The sequence below is a fragment of the Entelurus aequoreus genome, linkage group LG23 (assembly GCF_033978785.1).
Source record: "Entelurus aequoreus isolate RoL-2023_Sb linkage group LG23, RoL_Eaeq_v1.1, whole genome shotgun sequence".
Taxonomy (NCBI): Eukaryota; Metazoa; Chordata; class Actinopteri; order Syngnathiformes; family Syngnathidae; genus Entelurus; species Entelurus aequoreus.
The window spans coordinates 40,608,004-40,625,529 of NC_084753.1; the positions used below are offsets into that span (position 1 = coordinate 40,608,004).

The 17,526-nt window shown below is 40.2% G+C and overlaps 2 protein-coding genes across 2 annotated transcripts in view; one reads left to right on the plus strand and one right to left on the minus strand.

Annotated features, from left to right (window-relative positions):
- LOC133640827 (zinc finger protein 106-like) overlaps positions 1-3,276 on the minus strand; it is a 60,206-nt gene extending 56,930 nt beyond the window's left edge. The window contains exon 1 of the mRNA XM_062034505.1: positions 3,138-3,276. The gene's annotated coding sequence lies outside the window, so the exon portion shown is untranslated. The remainder of the gene's footprint in view (positions 1-3,137) is intronic.
- Positions 3,277-12,273: 8,997 nt separating this feature from the next.
- Positions 12,274-14,224, plus strand: LOC133640882 (uncharacterized). The gene is made up of 2 exons (XM_062034564.1): positions 12,274-13,104; positions 14,179-14,224. Exon 1 carries the CDS (start codon positions 12,274-12,276, stop codon positions 13,093-13,095), a length of 822 nt encoding a protein of 273 aa, XP_061890548.1. The 3' UTR covers positions 13,096-13,104; positions 14,179-14,224.
- Positions 14,225-17,526: the final 3,302 nt, after the last annotated feature.

Genomic DNA, 17,526 nt, shown 5'->3' on the forward strand with positions numbered 1-17,526 from the left:
AGTTAAGATGTGTCAGTATCAAAATATTACTTGAAATCAATTTTTGGCAGCAGTAAAGTGGTCGTTTGGGTAGATATTTGCTCTAAAAAGGGTATATCAACAAGTAAACAGTACAGTAGGTACTTGATGTTGATATATGTAATGCTCATAAGGGTATTCTAGTAAAATATGTAGAGTTAAGATGTGTCAGTATCAAAATATTACTTGAAATCAATTTTTGGCAGCAGCAAAGTGGTCGTTTGGGTAGATTTTAGTTCTAAAGAGGGTATATCAACAAGTAAACAGTACAGTAGGTACTTGATGTTGATATATGTAATGCTCATAAAGGTATTGTAGTAAGATATGCAGAGTTAAGATGTGTCAGTATCAAAATATTACTTGAAATCAATTTTTGGCAGCAGCAAAGTGGTCGTTTGGGTAGATATTTGCTCTAAAAAGGGTATATCAACAAGTAAACAGTACAGTAGGTACTTGATGTTGATATATGTAATGCTCATAAGGGTATTCTAGTAAAATATGTAGAGTTAAGATGTGTCAGTATCAAAATATTACTTGAAATCAATTTTTGGCAGCAGCAAAGTGGTCGTTTGGGTAGATTTTAGCTCTAAAAAGGGTATTTTAACAAGCAAACAGTATAGTAGGTACCGTATTTTCCGGACACGATAAAGACTTAAATAATGTCAAACACGTAGCGTTACAATAACCAGGAAAATAAAGTAATCCGCTTTGGACAGACCAAGCCAAGCAATGCAGGTTCAGAAAGTGGTGCGCGCTCCCGCCAAGGGAATCCATTTTTGGCAGGCAATCACATTTTGGCACAACAGCGGGAAATATAAACAAAACAAAACACCGGCAGGAAGCGATAATCGATTAAAAAAAAACGTTTTGACCCGGAGAAAACAGGGTCGGTGAAAAAAAGAAAAAAATCTACGGCCCGGGGAAATCATCAGCCCGGAGGTTGGGTCTTGGGCGCAGTTGGGTGTTCCAACAGGACAATGACACACCTCAAAAGTGGTAAAGGAGTGGCTAAATCAGGCTAGAATGAAGGTTTTAGAATGGCCTTCCCAAAGTCCTGACTTAAAGGCCTACTGAAATGATTTTTTTAAATTTAAACAGGAATAGCAGATCCATTCTATGTGTCATACTTGATCATTTCGCGATATTGCCATATTTTTGCTGAAAGGATTTAGTACAGAAAATCGACGATAAAGTTCGCAACTTTTGCTCGCTGATAAAAAAAAGCCTTGCCTGTAGCGGAAGTAGCGTGACGTCACAGGAGCTAGTATTCCTCACAATTCCCCGTTGTTTACAATGGAGCGAGAGAGATTCGGAGCGACAAAGCGACGATTACCCCATTAATTTGAGCGAGGATGAAAGATTCGTAGATGAGGAACGTTAGAGTGAAGGACTAGAGAGGCAGTGACGGACGTATCTTTTTTCGCTCTGACCGTAACTTAGGTACAAGCTGGCTCATTGGATTCCACACTCTCCTTTTTCTATTGTGGATCACGGATTTGTATTTTAAAACCACCTCGGATACTATATCCTCTTGAAAATGAGAGTCGAGCGCGCGAAATGGACATTTAAAGTGACTTTTATCCCCACGACAATACATCGGTGACACACTTAGCTACTGAGCTAACGTGATAGCATCGTTCTCGAATGCAGATAGAAACAAAAGAAATAAACCCCTGACTGGAAGGATAGACAGAAGATCAACAATACTATTAAACCATGGACATGTAACTACACGGTTAAAAATTCTCAGCCTGGGAAGGCTTAACAATGCTGTTGCTAACGACGCTAAGGCTAATTTAGCAACTTAGCAACCGGACCTCACAGAACTATGATAAAAACATTAGCGCTCCACCTACGCCAGCCAGCCCTCATCTTCCCATCAACAGCCGTGCTCACCTGCGTTCCAGCGATCGACGGCGCGACGAAGGACTTCATCCGTGGGTTTGGCGGCAAGCATCGGCTAAGCGTCTGCTAGTCCTTGCTGTGTTGCTGTAAGTATTGTACTTAGCCGCTAATACACCGATCGATCCCACCTACAACGTTCTTCTTTGCAGTCTTCATTGTTCATTAAACAAATTGCAAAAGATTCACCAACACAGATGTCCAGAATACTGTGGAATTTTGTCGAAGAAAACAAGAGGTTTTTGTATGGGGTCCGATGGGGTCCAACCACTTCCGTGGATTTTGTGACGTCACGCACATAAATCATATCCAAAGGAGTTTTTCAACCGGAAGTGTGGCGGGAATTTTAAAATGTCACTTTATAAGTTAACCCGGCCGTATTGGCATGTGTTGCAATGTTAAGATTTCATCATTGATATATAAACTATCAGACTGCGTGGTCGGTAGCAGTGGCTTTCGGTAGGCCTTTAAACGTGTGGACAATGCTGAAGAAACAAGTGGCGTTGAAGCGCATGCGCGCGCATGCTCAGTAGCGTTGTGTGGCAATTGTATTTTTTTTTAAGCGTAGCACATTTTCTTCAGAACACAACAAAGTGATTCTTCGGCCATGACATGTGCAGTGACGCATCCACGACAACGTTAATAGAGCGAATGAATGTGAAGATTAATAAAATTGTTAACAAAAACTGAGCCAAATCGTTGTGTTTAAAGCACAAGTCGACAACAAATAGGGACACAAGCAAGACGTTGTACTTCGCTATAAGGGACTTAACTATCTGTCCGTCCATTTTCTACCGCTTGTCCCGTTCGGGGTTCAACTATAAAAACGTTTTATAGCAGTTTCCTGCTCGCATTAGTACACTCGCACGACAAAAGGTTGACTTATATCCTCCTCCACTAGAGACTTGTAGCGGTTTGTTTATGTTAGCCCGTAAGCTAGCAGCGGCGAGTATGTGAGCAAAACCCTGCAAATACTTCACAGAATATACCTTCTAAAGCGCTTCCAGTCGCTCAAACAAGCTATTATGAACCCTACGAACAACTATTTGTTTATGTTTGACGTCAAGTATTCGCTTCGAATCAAAACCTAAGCGAGCTAGCCAGCTAACAATGCTAGCCCGCGTAACTAAGGTAACCAGAGCGCGGTGAACACAACACCACGCGAAAACGCCAATATTTGCGTACATTTAAACAGGGGGGGGGTGATAAAGTACTACCTTTATGACGTCCGTGTTTGTTCGAGACTCCAAGTTGTCTCCTCCGGCGATGAAGCTAGCATCCTCCTCCGGACTCCCTTGCGTGAGGACCCGGCCTGGCCCCGGCCACGGAAGCCGCGTTCAAGGGCGTTGGTCACGGTGGGAAAGGAGACGCTCACTACGGCAAATGCGTATTAGCGAGGTCAAACACAACACAACAAGTCTGTGGTCAAGATGTCTCTGCTGGCCTAACATAACCAGAAATCATCATCATAATTAAAGATTAATTTACACTACCTAAATATGTAGAATTATTCATATTATCTTCATGTCACAGTATGCTCCCTCCAGTGCTGTTGTTTTTAGTTTGTATCCAATCAGAATTCAGCTATCTTATGTTGCCATGCTGTACGAAATCTGCCCGAGGACTTCACAATCAACATTGCGGGCGTCTGTTAAGTGAACGGGGACATACATACATCCATCCATCCATTTTCTTACGCTTATCCGAGGTCGGGTCGCGGGGGCAGCAGCCTAAGCAGGGAAGCCCAGACTTCCCTCTACCCAGCCACTTCGTCCTGCTCCTCCCGGGGGATCCCGAGGCGTTCCCAGGCCAGCCGGGAGACTTGATTGATTGATTGATTGATTATTTTATTAGTAGATTACACAGTACAGTACATATTTCATACAATTGACCACTAAATGGTAACACCCGAATAAGTTTTTCCAAATTGTTTAAGTCAGGGTCCACGTTAATCATTTCATGGTAAAAACATAGTCTTCCCAACGTGTCCTGGGTCTTCCCCGTGGCCTCCTGCCGGTCGGACGTGCCCCAAACCACCTCCCTAGGGAGGCGTTCGGGTGGCGTCCTGCCCAGATGCCCGAACCACCTCATCTGGCTCCTCATACAGTTGATAGATAATTGCGATAGCCAATCAGATCACCAGTTGTTGTCAGCAAGGCCTCCCCGATGGCCTCACGTTGAACGCGTCCTGTGATTGGATACTCACCTAGGGCCGTTAGCGGAGGAATTTGAGAACACATACAGTTGATAGACAGTTGCGATAGCCAATCAGATCACGGGTTGTTGACAGTAGCCTATACAGGTAGCCCGATGTTAATGAGACCGTGATTGGATACTCACTTGTCACTCCAAAGTGAGTAACCAATCACAAGTTTCAATTTAGCAGGAAGCAGGAAGTGTTGCGCCGTAGCCAGACCGGGCTAGCAGAGAAGGAGTGTCATTATGTTAGATCCACTATGGACTGGACTCTCACTATTATGTTAGATCCACTATGGACTGGACTCTCACTATTATGTTAGATCCACTATGGACTGGACTCTCACTATTATGTTAGATCCACTATGGACTGGACTCTCACTATTATGTTAGATCCACTATGGACTGGACTCTCACTATTATGTTAGATCCACTATGGACTGGACTCTCACACTATTATGTTAGATCCACTATGGACTGGACTCTCACACTATTATGTTAGATCCACTATGGACTGGACTCCCACTATTATGTTAGATCCACTATGGACTGGACTCTCACACTATTATGTTAGATCCACTATGGACTGGACTCTCACACTATTATGTTAGATCCACTATGGACTGGACTCTCACACTATTATGTTAGATCCACTATGGACTGGACTCTCACACTATTATGTTGGATCCTCTATGGACTGGACTCTCATTCTATTATGTTAGATCCACTATGGACTGGACTCTCATTCTATTATGTTAGATCCACTATGGACTGGACTCTCACTATTATGTTAGATCCACTATGGACTGGACTCTCACACTATTATGTTAGATCCACTATGGACTGGACTCTCACACTATTATGTTAGATCCACTATGGACTGGACTCTCATTCTATTATGTTAGATCCACTATGGACTGGACTCTCACACTATTATGTTAGATCCACTATGGACTGGACTCTCACACTATTATGTTAGATCCACTATGGACTGGACTCTCACACTATTATGTTAGATCCACTATGGACTGGACTCTCACACTATTATGTTAGATCCACTATGGACTGGACTCTCACTATTATGTTGGATCCACTATGGACTGGACTCTCACACTATTAAGTTAGATCCACTATGGACTGGACTCTCACTATTATGTTAGATCCACTATGGACAGGACTCCCACTATTATGTTAGATCCACTATGGACTGGACTCTCACTATTATGTTAGATCCACTATGAACTGGACTCACACTATTATGTTAGATCCACTATGGACTGGACTCTCACACTATTATGTTAGATCCACTATGGACTGGACTCTCACTATTATGTTAGATCCACTATGGACTGGACTCTCACTATTATGTTAGATCCACTATGGACTGGACTCTCACTATTATGTTGGATCCACTATGGACTGGACTCTCACTATTATGTTAGATCCACTATGGACTGGACTCCCACTATTATGTTAGATCCACTATGGACTGGACTCTCACTATTATGTTAGATCCACTATGGACTGGACTCTCACTATTATGTTAGATCCACTATGGACTGGACTTTCCCAATAATATGTAATACTCACTACAAATATTTGTTTATTTTCATTACACAGACACAGTTCAAGTCCTTTCAACATCCTTTAACAAATAATCACAACATTAAAAGACTGTCCAAACAGTACAGAAATTAACAGCAGATCACTCGACTACAAAAGGTGTCAAACTCAAGGCCCGGGGGCCACATCCGGCCCGCCACCTCATTTTTATTTGGCCCTGGAAAGCCTGGAAATAACATGCGTCATTAAAGTACTTTATATTTTCTCACTAAATGTATTAGTTCTTTCCATTTGGACAGAAAATAATACATGTACTCAATGCAATCGCATATTTTTTAAACATAAATATTATAATGTAACAAATATACATTCAAACAATGTTTTTGTTGAACTCGAAATAAATACTTTTTATCGGCTTGACTTATGATTTCAAAGCAAGTTATTCATCAAATTGTCAAATGTCATAGATTTTACAGCGACTTTATGAAATTTACTGTAGTTTTACAGCATTTTACTGTACATGAAAAAACAGTACCACTGTTTTTTGACCATAGAACTGCCATTTTTTTTACTGTAAAAAAACAGTGGTACTGTTATGCTAGACACAATAGTACACAGTGAGTTTTTACAGTAAAATCCGGCAGCTAAGTTGCCAGAATTTTACTGTAAAAATGCAGTTTTAAATTTACAGTAAAAAAAAACTGTAAATTTTACCATAAAATTCTATCAACTGAACTGCCAGTTTTGTTCCGTGAAAAACAGTGGTACTGTTTTTTTTCCATTTACAGGAACATGCTGAAAAAAACACTGTAAATTTTACGGTAAAAATTTTTTATATATAAAAAAAAAAAAATTTTTTTTTTTTTTTTTTACATAAATAAATACAATCATGTGTGCTTACGGATTGTATCCCTGCAGACTGTATTGATCTATATTGATATAGAATGTATATATTGTGTTTTTTATGTTGATTTCATTAAAAAAAAAAAATTAAAAAAAAAAATAAAGTTTTTTTTTTTTTTTAATTCTTGTGCGGCCCGATACCAATCGGTCCGCAGACCGGTACCGGTCCGCAGCCCGGTGGTTGGGGACCACTGGTTTTTACGGTAAAATCCGGCAGCTAAGTTGCCAGAATTTTACTGTAAAAATGCAGTTTTAAATTTACATAAAAAAAAACTCTGTAAATTTTCCAGTAAAATTCTATCAACTGAGCTGCCAGTTTTGTTCCGTGAAAAACAGTGGTACTGTTATTTTCCATTTACAGTAACATGCTGAAAAAAACACTGTACATTTTACGGTAAAATTTTTGCGACTGACCTGTCAGGTTTTTACTGTAAAAAAAACCGTGGTACTGTTTTGCTAGTCACAATAGTACACGGTAAAATCTACAGTTGTCGTTTTTACCAGTGGTCCCCAACCTTTTTGTAGCTGCGGACCGGTCAAATTTAAAAAAAAAAAAAAAAAAAAAAAATTTTTTTTTTTTTTTTTAACATAAATAAATACAATCATGTGTGCTTACGGACTGTATCCCTGCAGACTGTATTGATCTATATTGATATAGAATGTATATATTGTGTTTTTTATGTTGATTTCATTAAAAAAAAAAAAAAAAAAAAAATTTTTTTTTTTTTTTTTTAAAAATTCTTGTGCGGCCCGGTACCAATGCCCGGTGGTTGGGGACCACTGGTTTTTACGGTAAAATCCGGCAGCTAAGTTGCCAGAAATTTTACTGTAAAAATGCAGTTTTATATTTACAGTAAAAAAAACTCTGTAAATTTTCCAGTAAAATTCTATCAACTGAGCTGCCAGTTTTGTTCCGTGAAAAACACTGGCACTGTTTTTTTCCATTTACAGTAACATGCTGAAAAAAACACTGTAAATTTTACGCTAACATTTTTGCGACTGACCTGTCAGGTTTTTTACTGTAAAATTTTTTACATCGTTGTACATAAAAATAAAAATAAATCATCAAATGCATAGGCAATTGTGTAATATCATCCAGTGTTAGGAGTGGCCCTCAATTAAAACCAGTTTGACACCTCTGCTCTACTAAAACAAAACTAGTGCAAACTACCATTATATTGCTTAATCAATACACAAAAGATGATTGGCGATGTATTAAATACAAATGTTTTGGGATCAAGGCTACAAACATGAGCAACATACAGTAAAATCAACTAAAACAATAAACATTTTCAGTGTCTTTCAGCAAAATATGTGCATAAAACTGCCTGGAATGGATGTGGAAAGAAATGCCTCTGATTTTGAAATGTAAATAGATGAAGCAATTCCTGAAGGAATTGCATGTGAATGCTCCAATGCTGAAGTTGAAGTGAAATGCTGACAGAATGTAGTATGAATGTAAGAATAGTTTGAATGTTGAAGAGTTTGAATTTCCAGGAAAACCGGAATTTGGTTTGGAATTTGGGAAAAGTGTTAGTTTGAATGTGCAGGATGATTGGAATGTGTTGATGTTGGAATGGTTTGAAGAGGTTGAAAAATGTGGGAATTGTGTAACTTGGAAAAATTACCCAACAATGGGAACTTCCTGGAAATTTGGGAATTTTGGAAAAGCGGGATTTGTTGAAAATTATTAGGAACATGAATGTCCTGAATGAGTTGAATTGGTTGGTGTTGGAATTGTTTAAATCGGTCAAGAAATGTTGAAGTAGTAACAGTTTTTTAATTGAGAAATGGTATTAGGGAACTTCGGGAAAAACGGGAATTTTTCAAGTTCTTAAACCAACTTGTTTTATTGTCCTGACTAAGAGGAATGTTTTGACGGTGGAACGGTTGAAATGGTTTGAAAAATGTGAAAGGAATCATCGCACTAAAAAAGGTTGGAAATAATGTTAGAAAAACACAGGAATTCCTGGAAATTCCTGGTTGTTTACATTTCCAGGATAAGTTGAATGTGTTGAAGGTGGGATGGTTTGAATAGGTTGAAAAATGTGGCAATTGTGGAACTTTGAAAAATGGATAATTCATTTTGAATGGGAAAAATGTCCCTAAAGACTGGGGATTTTTGGAAATCCGGGAATTTTTAAAAATATTTGTTGAAAAAGAGCACACAATTCATGAACAGGCTGAATATTTTGAAGTTGGAACGGTTTGAATCGGATAAAAAAATGTGGGAGTTGTGGAATTTTGAAAAATATTCCATTCATTTCAATGGGAATTTCCTGGAAATTTGGGAATTTTGGGAAAAGCGGGATTTGTTGAAAATGATAAGGAGCATGAATGTCCTGAATGAGTTGAATTGGTTGGTGTTGGAATTGTTTAAATCGGTCAAGAAATGTTGAAGTAGTAACAGTTTTTTAATTGAGAAATGGTATTGGGGAATTTCGGGAAAAACGGGAATTTTTCAAGTTCTTAAACCAACTTGTTTTTTTGTCCTGACTAAGAGGAATGTTTTGACAGTGGAACGGTTGAAATGGTTTGAAAAATGTGAAAGGAATCATCGCACTAAAAAAGGTTGGAAATAAGGTTAGAAAAACACAGGAATTCCTGGAAATGTGTTGAACGTGGAACATTTGTTGTTTACATTTCCAGGATGAGTTGAATGTGTTGAAGGTGGAATGGTTTGAATCGGTTGAAAAATGTGGGGATTGTGGAAGTTTGAAAAATGGATGATTTATTTTGAATGGGAAAAATGTCCCTAAAGACTGGGAATTTTCGGAAATCCGGGAATTTTAAAAAATAATTGTTGAAAAAGAGCACACAATTCATGAACAGGCTGAATATTTTGAAGTTGGAACGGTTTGAATCGGATAAAAAAATGTGGGAGTTGTGGAATTTTGAAAAATGTTCCATTCATTTCAATAGGAATTTCCTGGAAATTTGGGAATTTCGGGAAAAGAGGGAATTTTGGGGAAAATGCTAAAACATGTCAATGTTCTGAATGAGTTGAAATGGTTGGTGTTGGAATCTTTCAAATCGGTCGAGAAATGTTGAAGTCGTAAAATTTCTATTTGAGAAATGGTTTTACTGAATTCCTAGAAAACCGGGAATTTATTAAGTTCTTAAACCAACTTGGTTTTTTGTCCTGACTAAGAGGAATGTTTTGACAGTGGAACGGTTGAAATGGGTTAAAAAATGTGAAAGGAGTCATCGCACTAAAAAAAGGTTGGAAATTAGGTTAGAAAAAACCCAGGAATTCCTGGAAATTTGTAGAACGCGGAAATTTCTAGGATGAGTTGAATGTGTTGAAGGTGAAATGGTTTGAATCGGTTAAAAAATGTGGGAATTGTGGAAGTTTGAAAAATGGATAATTCATTTTGAATGGTGAAAATGTCCCTAAAAACTTGGAATTCTCAGAAATCCGGGAATTTTTTTTTGTAATTGTTGAAAGGGAGCACACAATTCCTGAACAGGCTGAATATTTTGAAGTTTGAACAGTTTGAATCGGATAAAAAATGGGGGAGTTGTGGAACTTTGAAAAATGTCCCATTTATTTCAATGGGAATTTCATGCAAATTTGGGAATTTCGGGAAAAGAGGGAATTTTTGGGAAAATTTAAAAAAACGTGAATGTTCTGAATGAGTTGAAATGGTTGGTGTTGGAATTTTTCGAATCGATCGAGAAATGTTGAAGTAGTAACATTTTTAATTGAGAAATGGTGTTACGGAATTCCTGGAATTTCGGGAAAACTTGGAATTTTTCCAGTTAAAAAAACAACTTATTTTTTTTGTCCTGATTAAGAGGAATGTTTTGACGGTGGAACGGTTGAAGTGGGTTGAAAAATGTGGGAGGAGTAGTCGCCAGAAAAAAGGGTGAAAATAGGGTGTGGAGAACTGGGAATTCCTGGAATTTATTTGAACTTGGAAAAATTATAGTTTGAATGTCCAGGATGAGTGGAATATGTTGAACGTGGAACGATTTGAATTGGTTGAAAAATGTGGAAATGGTGGAAGTTTGAAAAATGGCCAATTCATTTTGAATGGGAAAAATGTCCCGGAAAACCGAAAATTTTGGGAAATCTGGGAATTTTTGGAATTTTTCAAGGGAAAGCCCGCGATTCCCGAATAGGCTGAACAGTTTGAAGTTGGAACGGTTTGAATCAGATAAAAAATGTGGCAGTTGTGGAACTTTGAAGAATGTCCCATTGACTTCAATGGGAATTTCCCAAAAATTTGGGAATTTCGGGAAAAGTTTCGTACAAAAAACCTTGAATGGTCTGAATGAGTTGAAATGGTTGGTGTTGGAATTTTACAAGTCGGTCGAGAAATGTCGAAGTAGTAACATGTTGAATTGAGACATGGTATTATGGAATTCCTGGAATTTTGGGAATTTTTCGAGTTAAAAAAACAACTTTGTTTTTTGTCCTGATTAAGAGCAATGTTTTGACGGGGGAACGGTTGAAATGCGTTGAAAAATGTGGAAGGAGTAGTCGCCAGAAAAAAGGGTGAAAATAGGGCTTTGGAAAAACAGGAATTCTGGAAAATCCTGGAATTTTTTTTAAGTTGGAAAGAAGATAGTTAAAATTTCAAGGATGGTTGAATGTGTTGAAGGTGGAACAATTTGAATCAGTTGAAAAATGTGGAAATTGTGGAAGTTTGAAAAATGGCCAATTCATTTTGAATGGGAAAAATGTCCCGGAAAACCTGGAATTCTGGGAAATCTGGGAATTTTTGGAATTTTTCAAGGGAAAGCCTGTGATTCCTGAACAGGCTGAAGTTTGAAGTTGGAACGGTTTGAATCAGATAAAAAATGTGGCAGTTGTGGAACTTTGAAGAATGTTCCATTGACTTCAATGGGAATTTCCCCAAAATGTGGGAATTTCGGGAAAAGTTTCGTACAAAAAACCTTGAATGGTCTGAATGAGTTGAAATGGTTGGTGTTGGAATTTTTCAATTCGGTCGAGAAATGTCGAAGTAGTAACATGTTGAATTGAGAAAGGGTATTACGGAATTCCTGGAATTTCGGGAATTTTTCAAGTTAAAAAAACAACTTTGTTTTTTGTCCTGATTAAGAGGAATGTTTTGACGGTGGAACGGTTGAAATGCGTTGAAAAATGTGGAAGGAGTAGTCGCCAGAAAAAAGGGTGAAAATAGGGCTTTGGAAAAACAAGAATTCTGGAAAATCCTGCAATTTTTTTTAAGTTGGAAAGAAGATAGTTAAAATTTCCAGGATGGTGGAATGTGTTGAAGGTAGAACGATTTGAATCGGTTGAAAAATGTGGAAATGGTGGAAGTTTGAAAAATGGCCAATTCATTTTGAATGGGAAAAATGTCCCGGAAAACCTTGAAATCTGGGAATTTTTGGAATTTTTCAAGGGAAAGCCCGCGATTCCCGAATAGGCTGAACAGTTTGAAGTTGGAACGCTTTGAATCAGATAAAAAATGTGGCAGTTGTGGAACTTTGAAGAATGTCCCATTGACTTCAATGGGAATTTCCCAAAAATTTGGGAATTTCAGGAAAAGTTTTGTACAAAAAAACCTTGAATGAACTTCCGGTTGGCGACAAGATGGAGTAGTCGCACTTTTTTCACGCTCCCGCAAATTTCACTCCTACCATTCTGTATAGCTCGACTGAATGCAGTAACTGCTACTAACGTTTTAATAGTACTAATACCTTTTCGCGCTAAATGAGAAAATGTCTAACAGAGCCAAAAAGGAGGAGCAAAGGAAGGAGGATCTGGCGGCAAGTACCATCATGGCTACGCTAACTACAATGCTAGCGGACCACAAGACTTCTCTCTCGTCGGAGTTTAACTCCGCCTTTTCCAAACTCAACAACACGCTGGATTGTATTCAGACCACACTTCTGGAAAACCAGAAGCGTCTCTCCTCACTAGAACTGTTTGCCGACACAACCAGCCAGGATATGCTGGCTATGAACACCAAGCTAACATTCGTAACCGAGGAGAACGCGAGGCTAAAAGCTAAGCTAATAGACTTGGAGAGCAGAAGTCGTCGGAACAACATACGAATTGTCGGCGTACCCGAAAACATCGAAGGTCCAAACCCAACAACGTTCTTCTCTCAACTGCTGGTCGAAGTCTTGGGTGAACACACGCTGTCGTCGACCCCGGAGCTGGACCGTGCCCACCGCTCGCTAACAGCAAAGCCAGGCCCCGGTGAGAGACCGCGTGCTATCGTGATATGCTTCCACCGATTCCAGACGAGGGAGCTGGTGGTGCGGGAAGCTCGGAAACGCAGGGGCAAACTAAAGTACAAGGACTCACCGATACACATCTTCGAAGACTACTGCCCTGAAATACTGGAACAGCGGGCCGTGTACCGGGACGTCATGAGGGATCTCTACAATCTGGGCCTCAAACCAGCACTCCACTATCCGGCCAAGCTAATGGTTTCAACCGAAGGTGGAAAGAGACGACGACTCGCATCTCTCAAAGACGCCCAAGATTTCGTCAAATCCCACAATCAACGCAGCCAAGAACATTCAAAAGAGTAATCTCAGTTGGTATGACTTTATTGAAACTTTGTTTGATACGATGTGACTATCCCACAGTGCATGGCAGGACGGCGCTAGCTTGGCTAACTGCAGCCATGTCTGGAGCCTACACTGCCGGCACCAACCTTAACAATCATTGCCTGCTTTATCACGGTTAACCATCCTAACATATCGCCAACTCCAGGCCTGACCGTGAATATTACATCTGGGTGGTCACTCATTGGATCCACTTTCATTCACTCTTTGTTTAACCTTTCAGCTAATATATTATACTGACATTCTAGAGCTAACCTGGTTAATATACATTTATCAGCATTGTTTAAACAACCCGCAATATTGGTAATTATGTTTTATTTTTGCTACATCGACACGCAAATTATTTGGTCTCCCCTTTACATTTATTTAACATGTTCTAATAGATATATATTTCTACACTGTGGTTAGCTTTTTCTGTTGGTATTTGACCTAACCGCTGACCTACTTATCTCTTGGTTGGTTACTGTTATTCCTTACCCACACACCCATGATGGTATACACGTTCATGCATGGGTGTGTGTGTATGTATGTATACATATGTATATAGGTGTGTGTATATATGTATATGTACATGGCACCACTTGTACTTTAGGTTGCTATATGTTTTTTGAGTTGTTTACACTTTTATAAGTTATTTTTCTCGCTTTCTGAAGTTATCTTAGTACTGGGTACTATGTTTCTTGAGGAAATATATTGCAGTTTTGATGCACTTTAAAATGTTCTGACTCAGTTGGAGCCAATCTATTGGTCTCGGGAGGTGGAAAAAACCGGAAGCCGATATGGATACGTCCACGCAGGCGCGAGGACAGCGCACTGCTGTGAAAAGGACACTTAAGGTTCAGTTTCGACAATGGGGTTCTCAGGTCCTGGGACAATGGCCCTGTAGGTGGTTCCCAGGTTTAACCCACCTGGCATTGTTGTATGTTGTTGTGTCTGCGAGTATGTGTGTGAGTCTGTTGTGTTTTCTATATGTATGTGTTTTTATGGGTTTGTTTATCTCCTCATTCCTTCCTCTCACGCTTCTGTTTCATCCCCCCCTCTTACCAGTACTCTCTGCAGTTTCCAGTTATCATGCATCAGCCCCCCTCCTGACCCGCATGTATGCATCAGCCCGTTCTGCTCTCCTAGTTGGACATGGTGAGGTATGACAAGCGCCAGTAATACACTTAGATTTGTTTCATGGAATGTGAGGGGAGTGGGGAGCGCCACTAAAATAGGGAGGGTCTTGACCCATTTGCAAAACCTCAAAGGAGATATATTTTTCATTCAGGAGACCCACCTTCGCAACAGAGAGATTTCACGACTTAAAAGAGGCTGGATCAGCCATATTTTCCATTCAAAATTCAACGAAAGGGCCAGGGGCACAGCTATCCTTATTCGTAAAAATATTTCGTTCGAACTCAATCAAATTGTAGCAGACCCGGCTGGTCGTTATATTATTGTGTCCGGAAAGCTGCAAGGCACCCCAGTCATACTCGCTAGCGTTTATGGACCCAACTGGGATGACAGTTCTTATGTGACTAAACTGTTTACATCATTTCCGAACATTGGAAACCATTTTATCATTATGGGCGGGGACTTTAACCTGGTACAGGATCCTGTACTGGATCGATCATCTAACAAACTGGCTCCCTTATCTAATTCAGCTAAAACACTTGATACTTTCGCTAAACAGTTAGGTCTTACAGACCCATGGAGACATGCCTCCCCTACAATTAAACAATTTTCCTATTTCTCCCATGTACATCACACTTACACTCGGATAGACTTCTTTCTTCTCGACAATAGACTACTTTCCAAAACCAAAACATGTAATTACCATAGTATTGTAATCTCGGATCATGCCCCCACCTCAGTAGACATCAATATGGACACTCAACCTAGACCCCTTAAACAATGGCGATTCAACTCAGCCTTATTAGCAGAAGACCGCTATAAGAATTTCCTACAAGATCAAATTAAGTGTTTTTTCGAACTGAACGACTCGCCAGAAATCAGAAGAGGTATACTGTGGGAGGCATCTAAAGCCTATATTAGAGGTCAACTTATATCTTTTGTTTCAAACCTAAATAAGACAGAGACCATTCAAATCACTGAGCTGCTCCGCAAGATTAAGGATCTTGACGATAAGTACGCTTCAAACCCAGACCCGACACTATATAAAGAACGCCTTCGCCTACAAACTGACTTTGACCTTATGTCTGTCAATAGAGCGAAATTACAACTGCTCAAATCCAGACAACGATTTTTTGAATCTGGGGAAAAAGCTGGCAGGCTCTTAGCCCACCGGGTCAGGGAGGAAGCATCTTCGAGACTAATCACGTCTATTCGCTCTAACACAGGAGAACTACATACTGATCCAGCTAAGATTAATGAAACATTTGCTGCATTTTATACAACATTATATACCTCAGACTGCCCCCCTTCCTCAGATGAACTGTTTAGCGATACAACATTCCCCCAGATAGAATGTGGGGCTGCGAGGGGCCTGGGCCAGCCCATTAGTGTCATTGAGATTACGGAAGCCATCAAATCATTACAGAGCAATAAATCACCCGGCCCGGATGGCTTTAGTGCAGAATATTACAAAACTTTCTCCAGTGTTCTTGCTCCGGCTCTAAGAGACATGTATAATGAAGCTTTTCTGCAACATCGCCTCCCAGAAACCTTATCGAGGGCCACCATTTCTCTCATCCTAAAAAAAGAAAAAGACCCCCTGCTTTGCAGCAGCTATAGACCAATTTCGCTCTTAAATGTAGATCTAAAAATTCTATCCAAGGTTCTCGCTCTCCGGCTCCAAAGGGTGATGCCTTCTATCATCTCGTTGGATCAAACAGGTTTTATGCTAGGCCGGCAATCCTCACACAACACTCGGCGCCTCCTAAACATTATCCATTCGCCAAACCCCTCGACCCCGGAGGTGGTAGTATCCCTCGATGCGGAGAAAGCCTTTGACAGGGTTGAATGGGAGTATCTATTTGAAGCGATGGGTCGGTTTGGTTTTAATGAGGATTTCATTCTCTGGGTTAAACTTTTGTACTCGTCCCCGGTAGCTTCGGTACGTACAAATAATACACTATCCGCCCCAATTTTTCTTAAAAGAGGCACTAGACAAGGTTGCCCGTTGTCTCCTTTACTGTTTGCTATTGCGATAGAACCCCTTGCTCTTTGGCTGCGCGCGGAGGCAGGCTTTAAAGGTATCACCCGGTCGGACACGCTACACAAAGTCTCGCTTTATGCGGATGACCTGCTCTTGTACATCTCGGACCCTGCTAGCTCGCTCCCGGTAATATTTGACATTCTGGAGCGGTTTGGCACACACTCGGGCTACAAACTTAACTACCAAAAAAGTGAGCTGTTTCCGATTAATTCCTTAGCTAAACAGTTACCACGATCTTTAGCAGCATTCAAATGGGCACATGACGGGATTCATTACTTGGGAATCCTTATTACTCCGGCTATGTCTGATATGCTCCGGGCAAATTTTTTACCTCTAATTGAAAAGATGGAGAAGAACTTTGCCCGCTGGTCTGTTTTACCACTTTCTCTCGCCGGCCGGATCAATCTGATCAAGATGATCACTCTGCCTAAATTCCTCTACCTTTTTCAACATATCCCCATATTTATTACTAAATCATTTTTCGATAAATTAGACAAATCAATATCCAAATTTTTATGGGGGGCCGGATCGGCCCGAATCCGCAAATCGGTCCTACAATCCCACAAATCTGAGGGAGGGCTTGCACTCCCCAATTTTAGACAATACTATTGGGCGGCTAACGTACAGAAACTCCTATACTGGATGGATGGAGGCTCTCAGACCCTCCCGGCCTGGGTATCCCTCGAAACGGCGATCCCACACTCCTCATTGCACTCTTGCTTATGCTCATCACTCCCTTTCCCATTTAAACTTGAAGGCGCAAACACCATTGTATCGATCTCCATTAAAATATGGAACCAGCTACGTAAACACTTGGGGTTTCAGGGCCCATCTATATTGACCCCGCTACTTAAAAACCAATTATTTAAACCTTCCCGTACTGACCCCGCATTCATGACTTGGCACGATCATGGCATCACCACTGTGAAAGACCTCTATGCAGACGGAGTGTTCTCATCCTTCACTGAACTCTCTTCCAAATACGATTTGCCGAACTCCCACCTTTTTCGTTTTTTTCAGGCGAGGGACTTCGTAAAGAAACAGTTCCCACACTTTCCGAATCGTCCTCCGGAAACTCTTATAGATACATTGTTATCGTTGAGCCCTAATCATAAAAAATGTATCTCTGTGTTATATACCTCTTTAAGTTCAGATGCTCCAAACTCTCTATCAGTGATAAGAGCCTCGTGGGAGAGCGATCTTAATACCAACATATCCGACCAACACTGGGACTC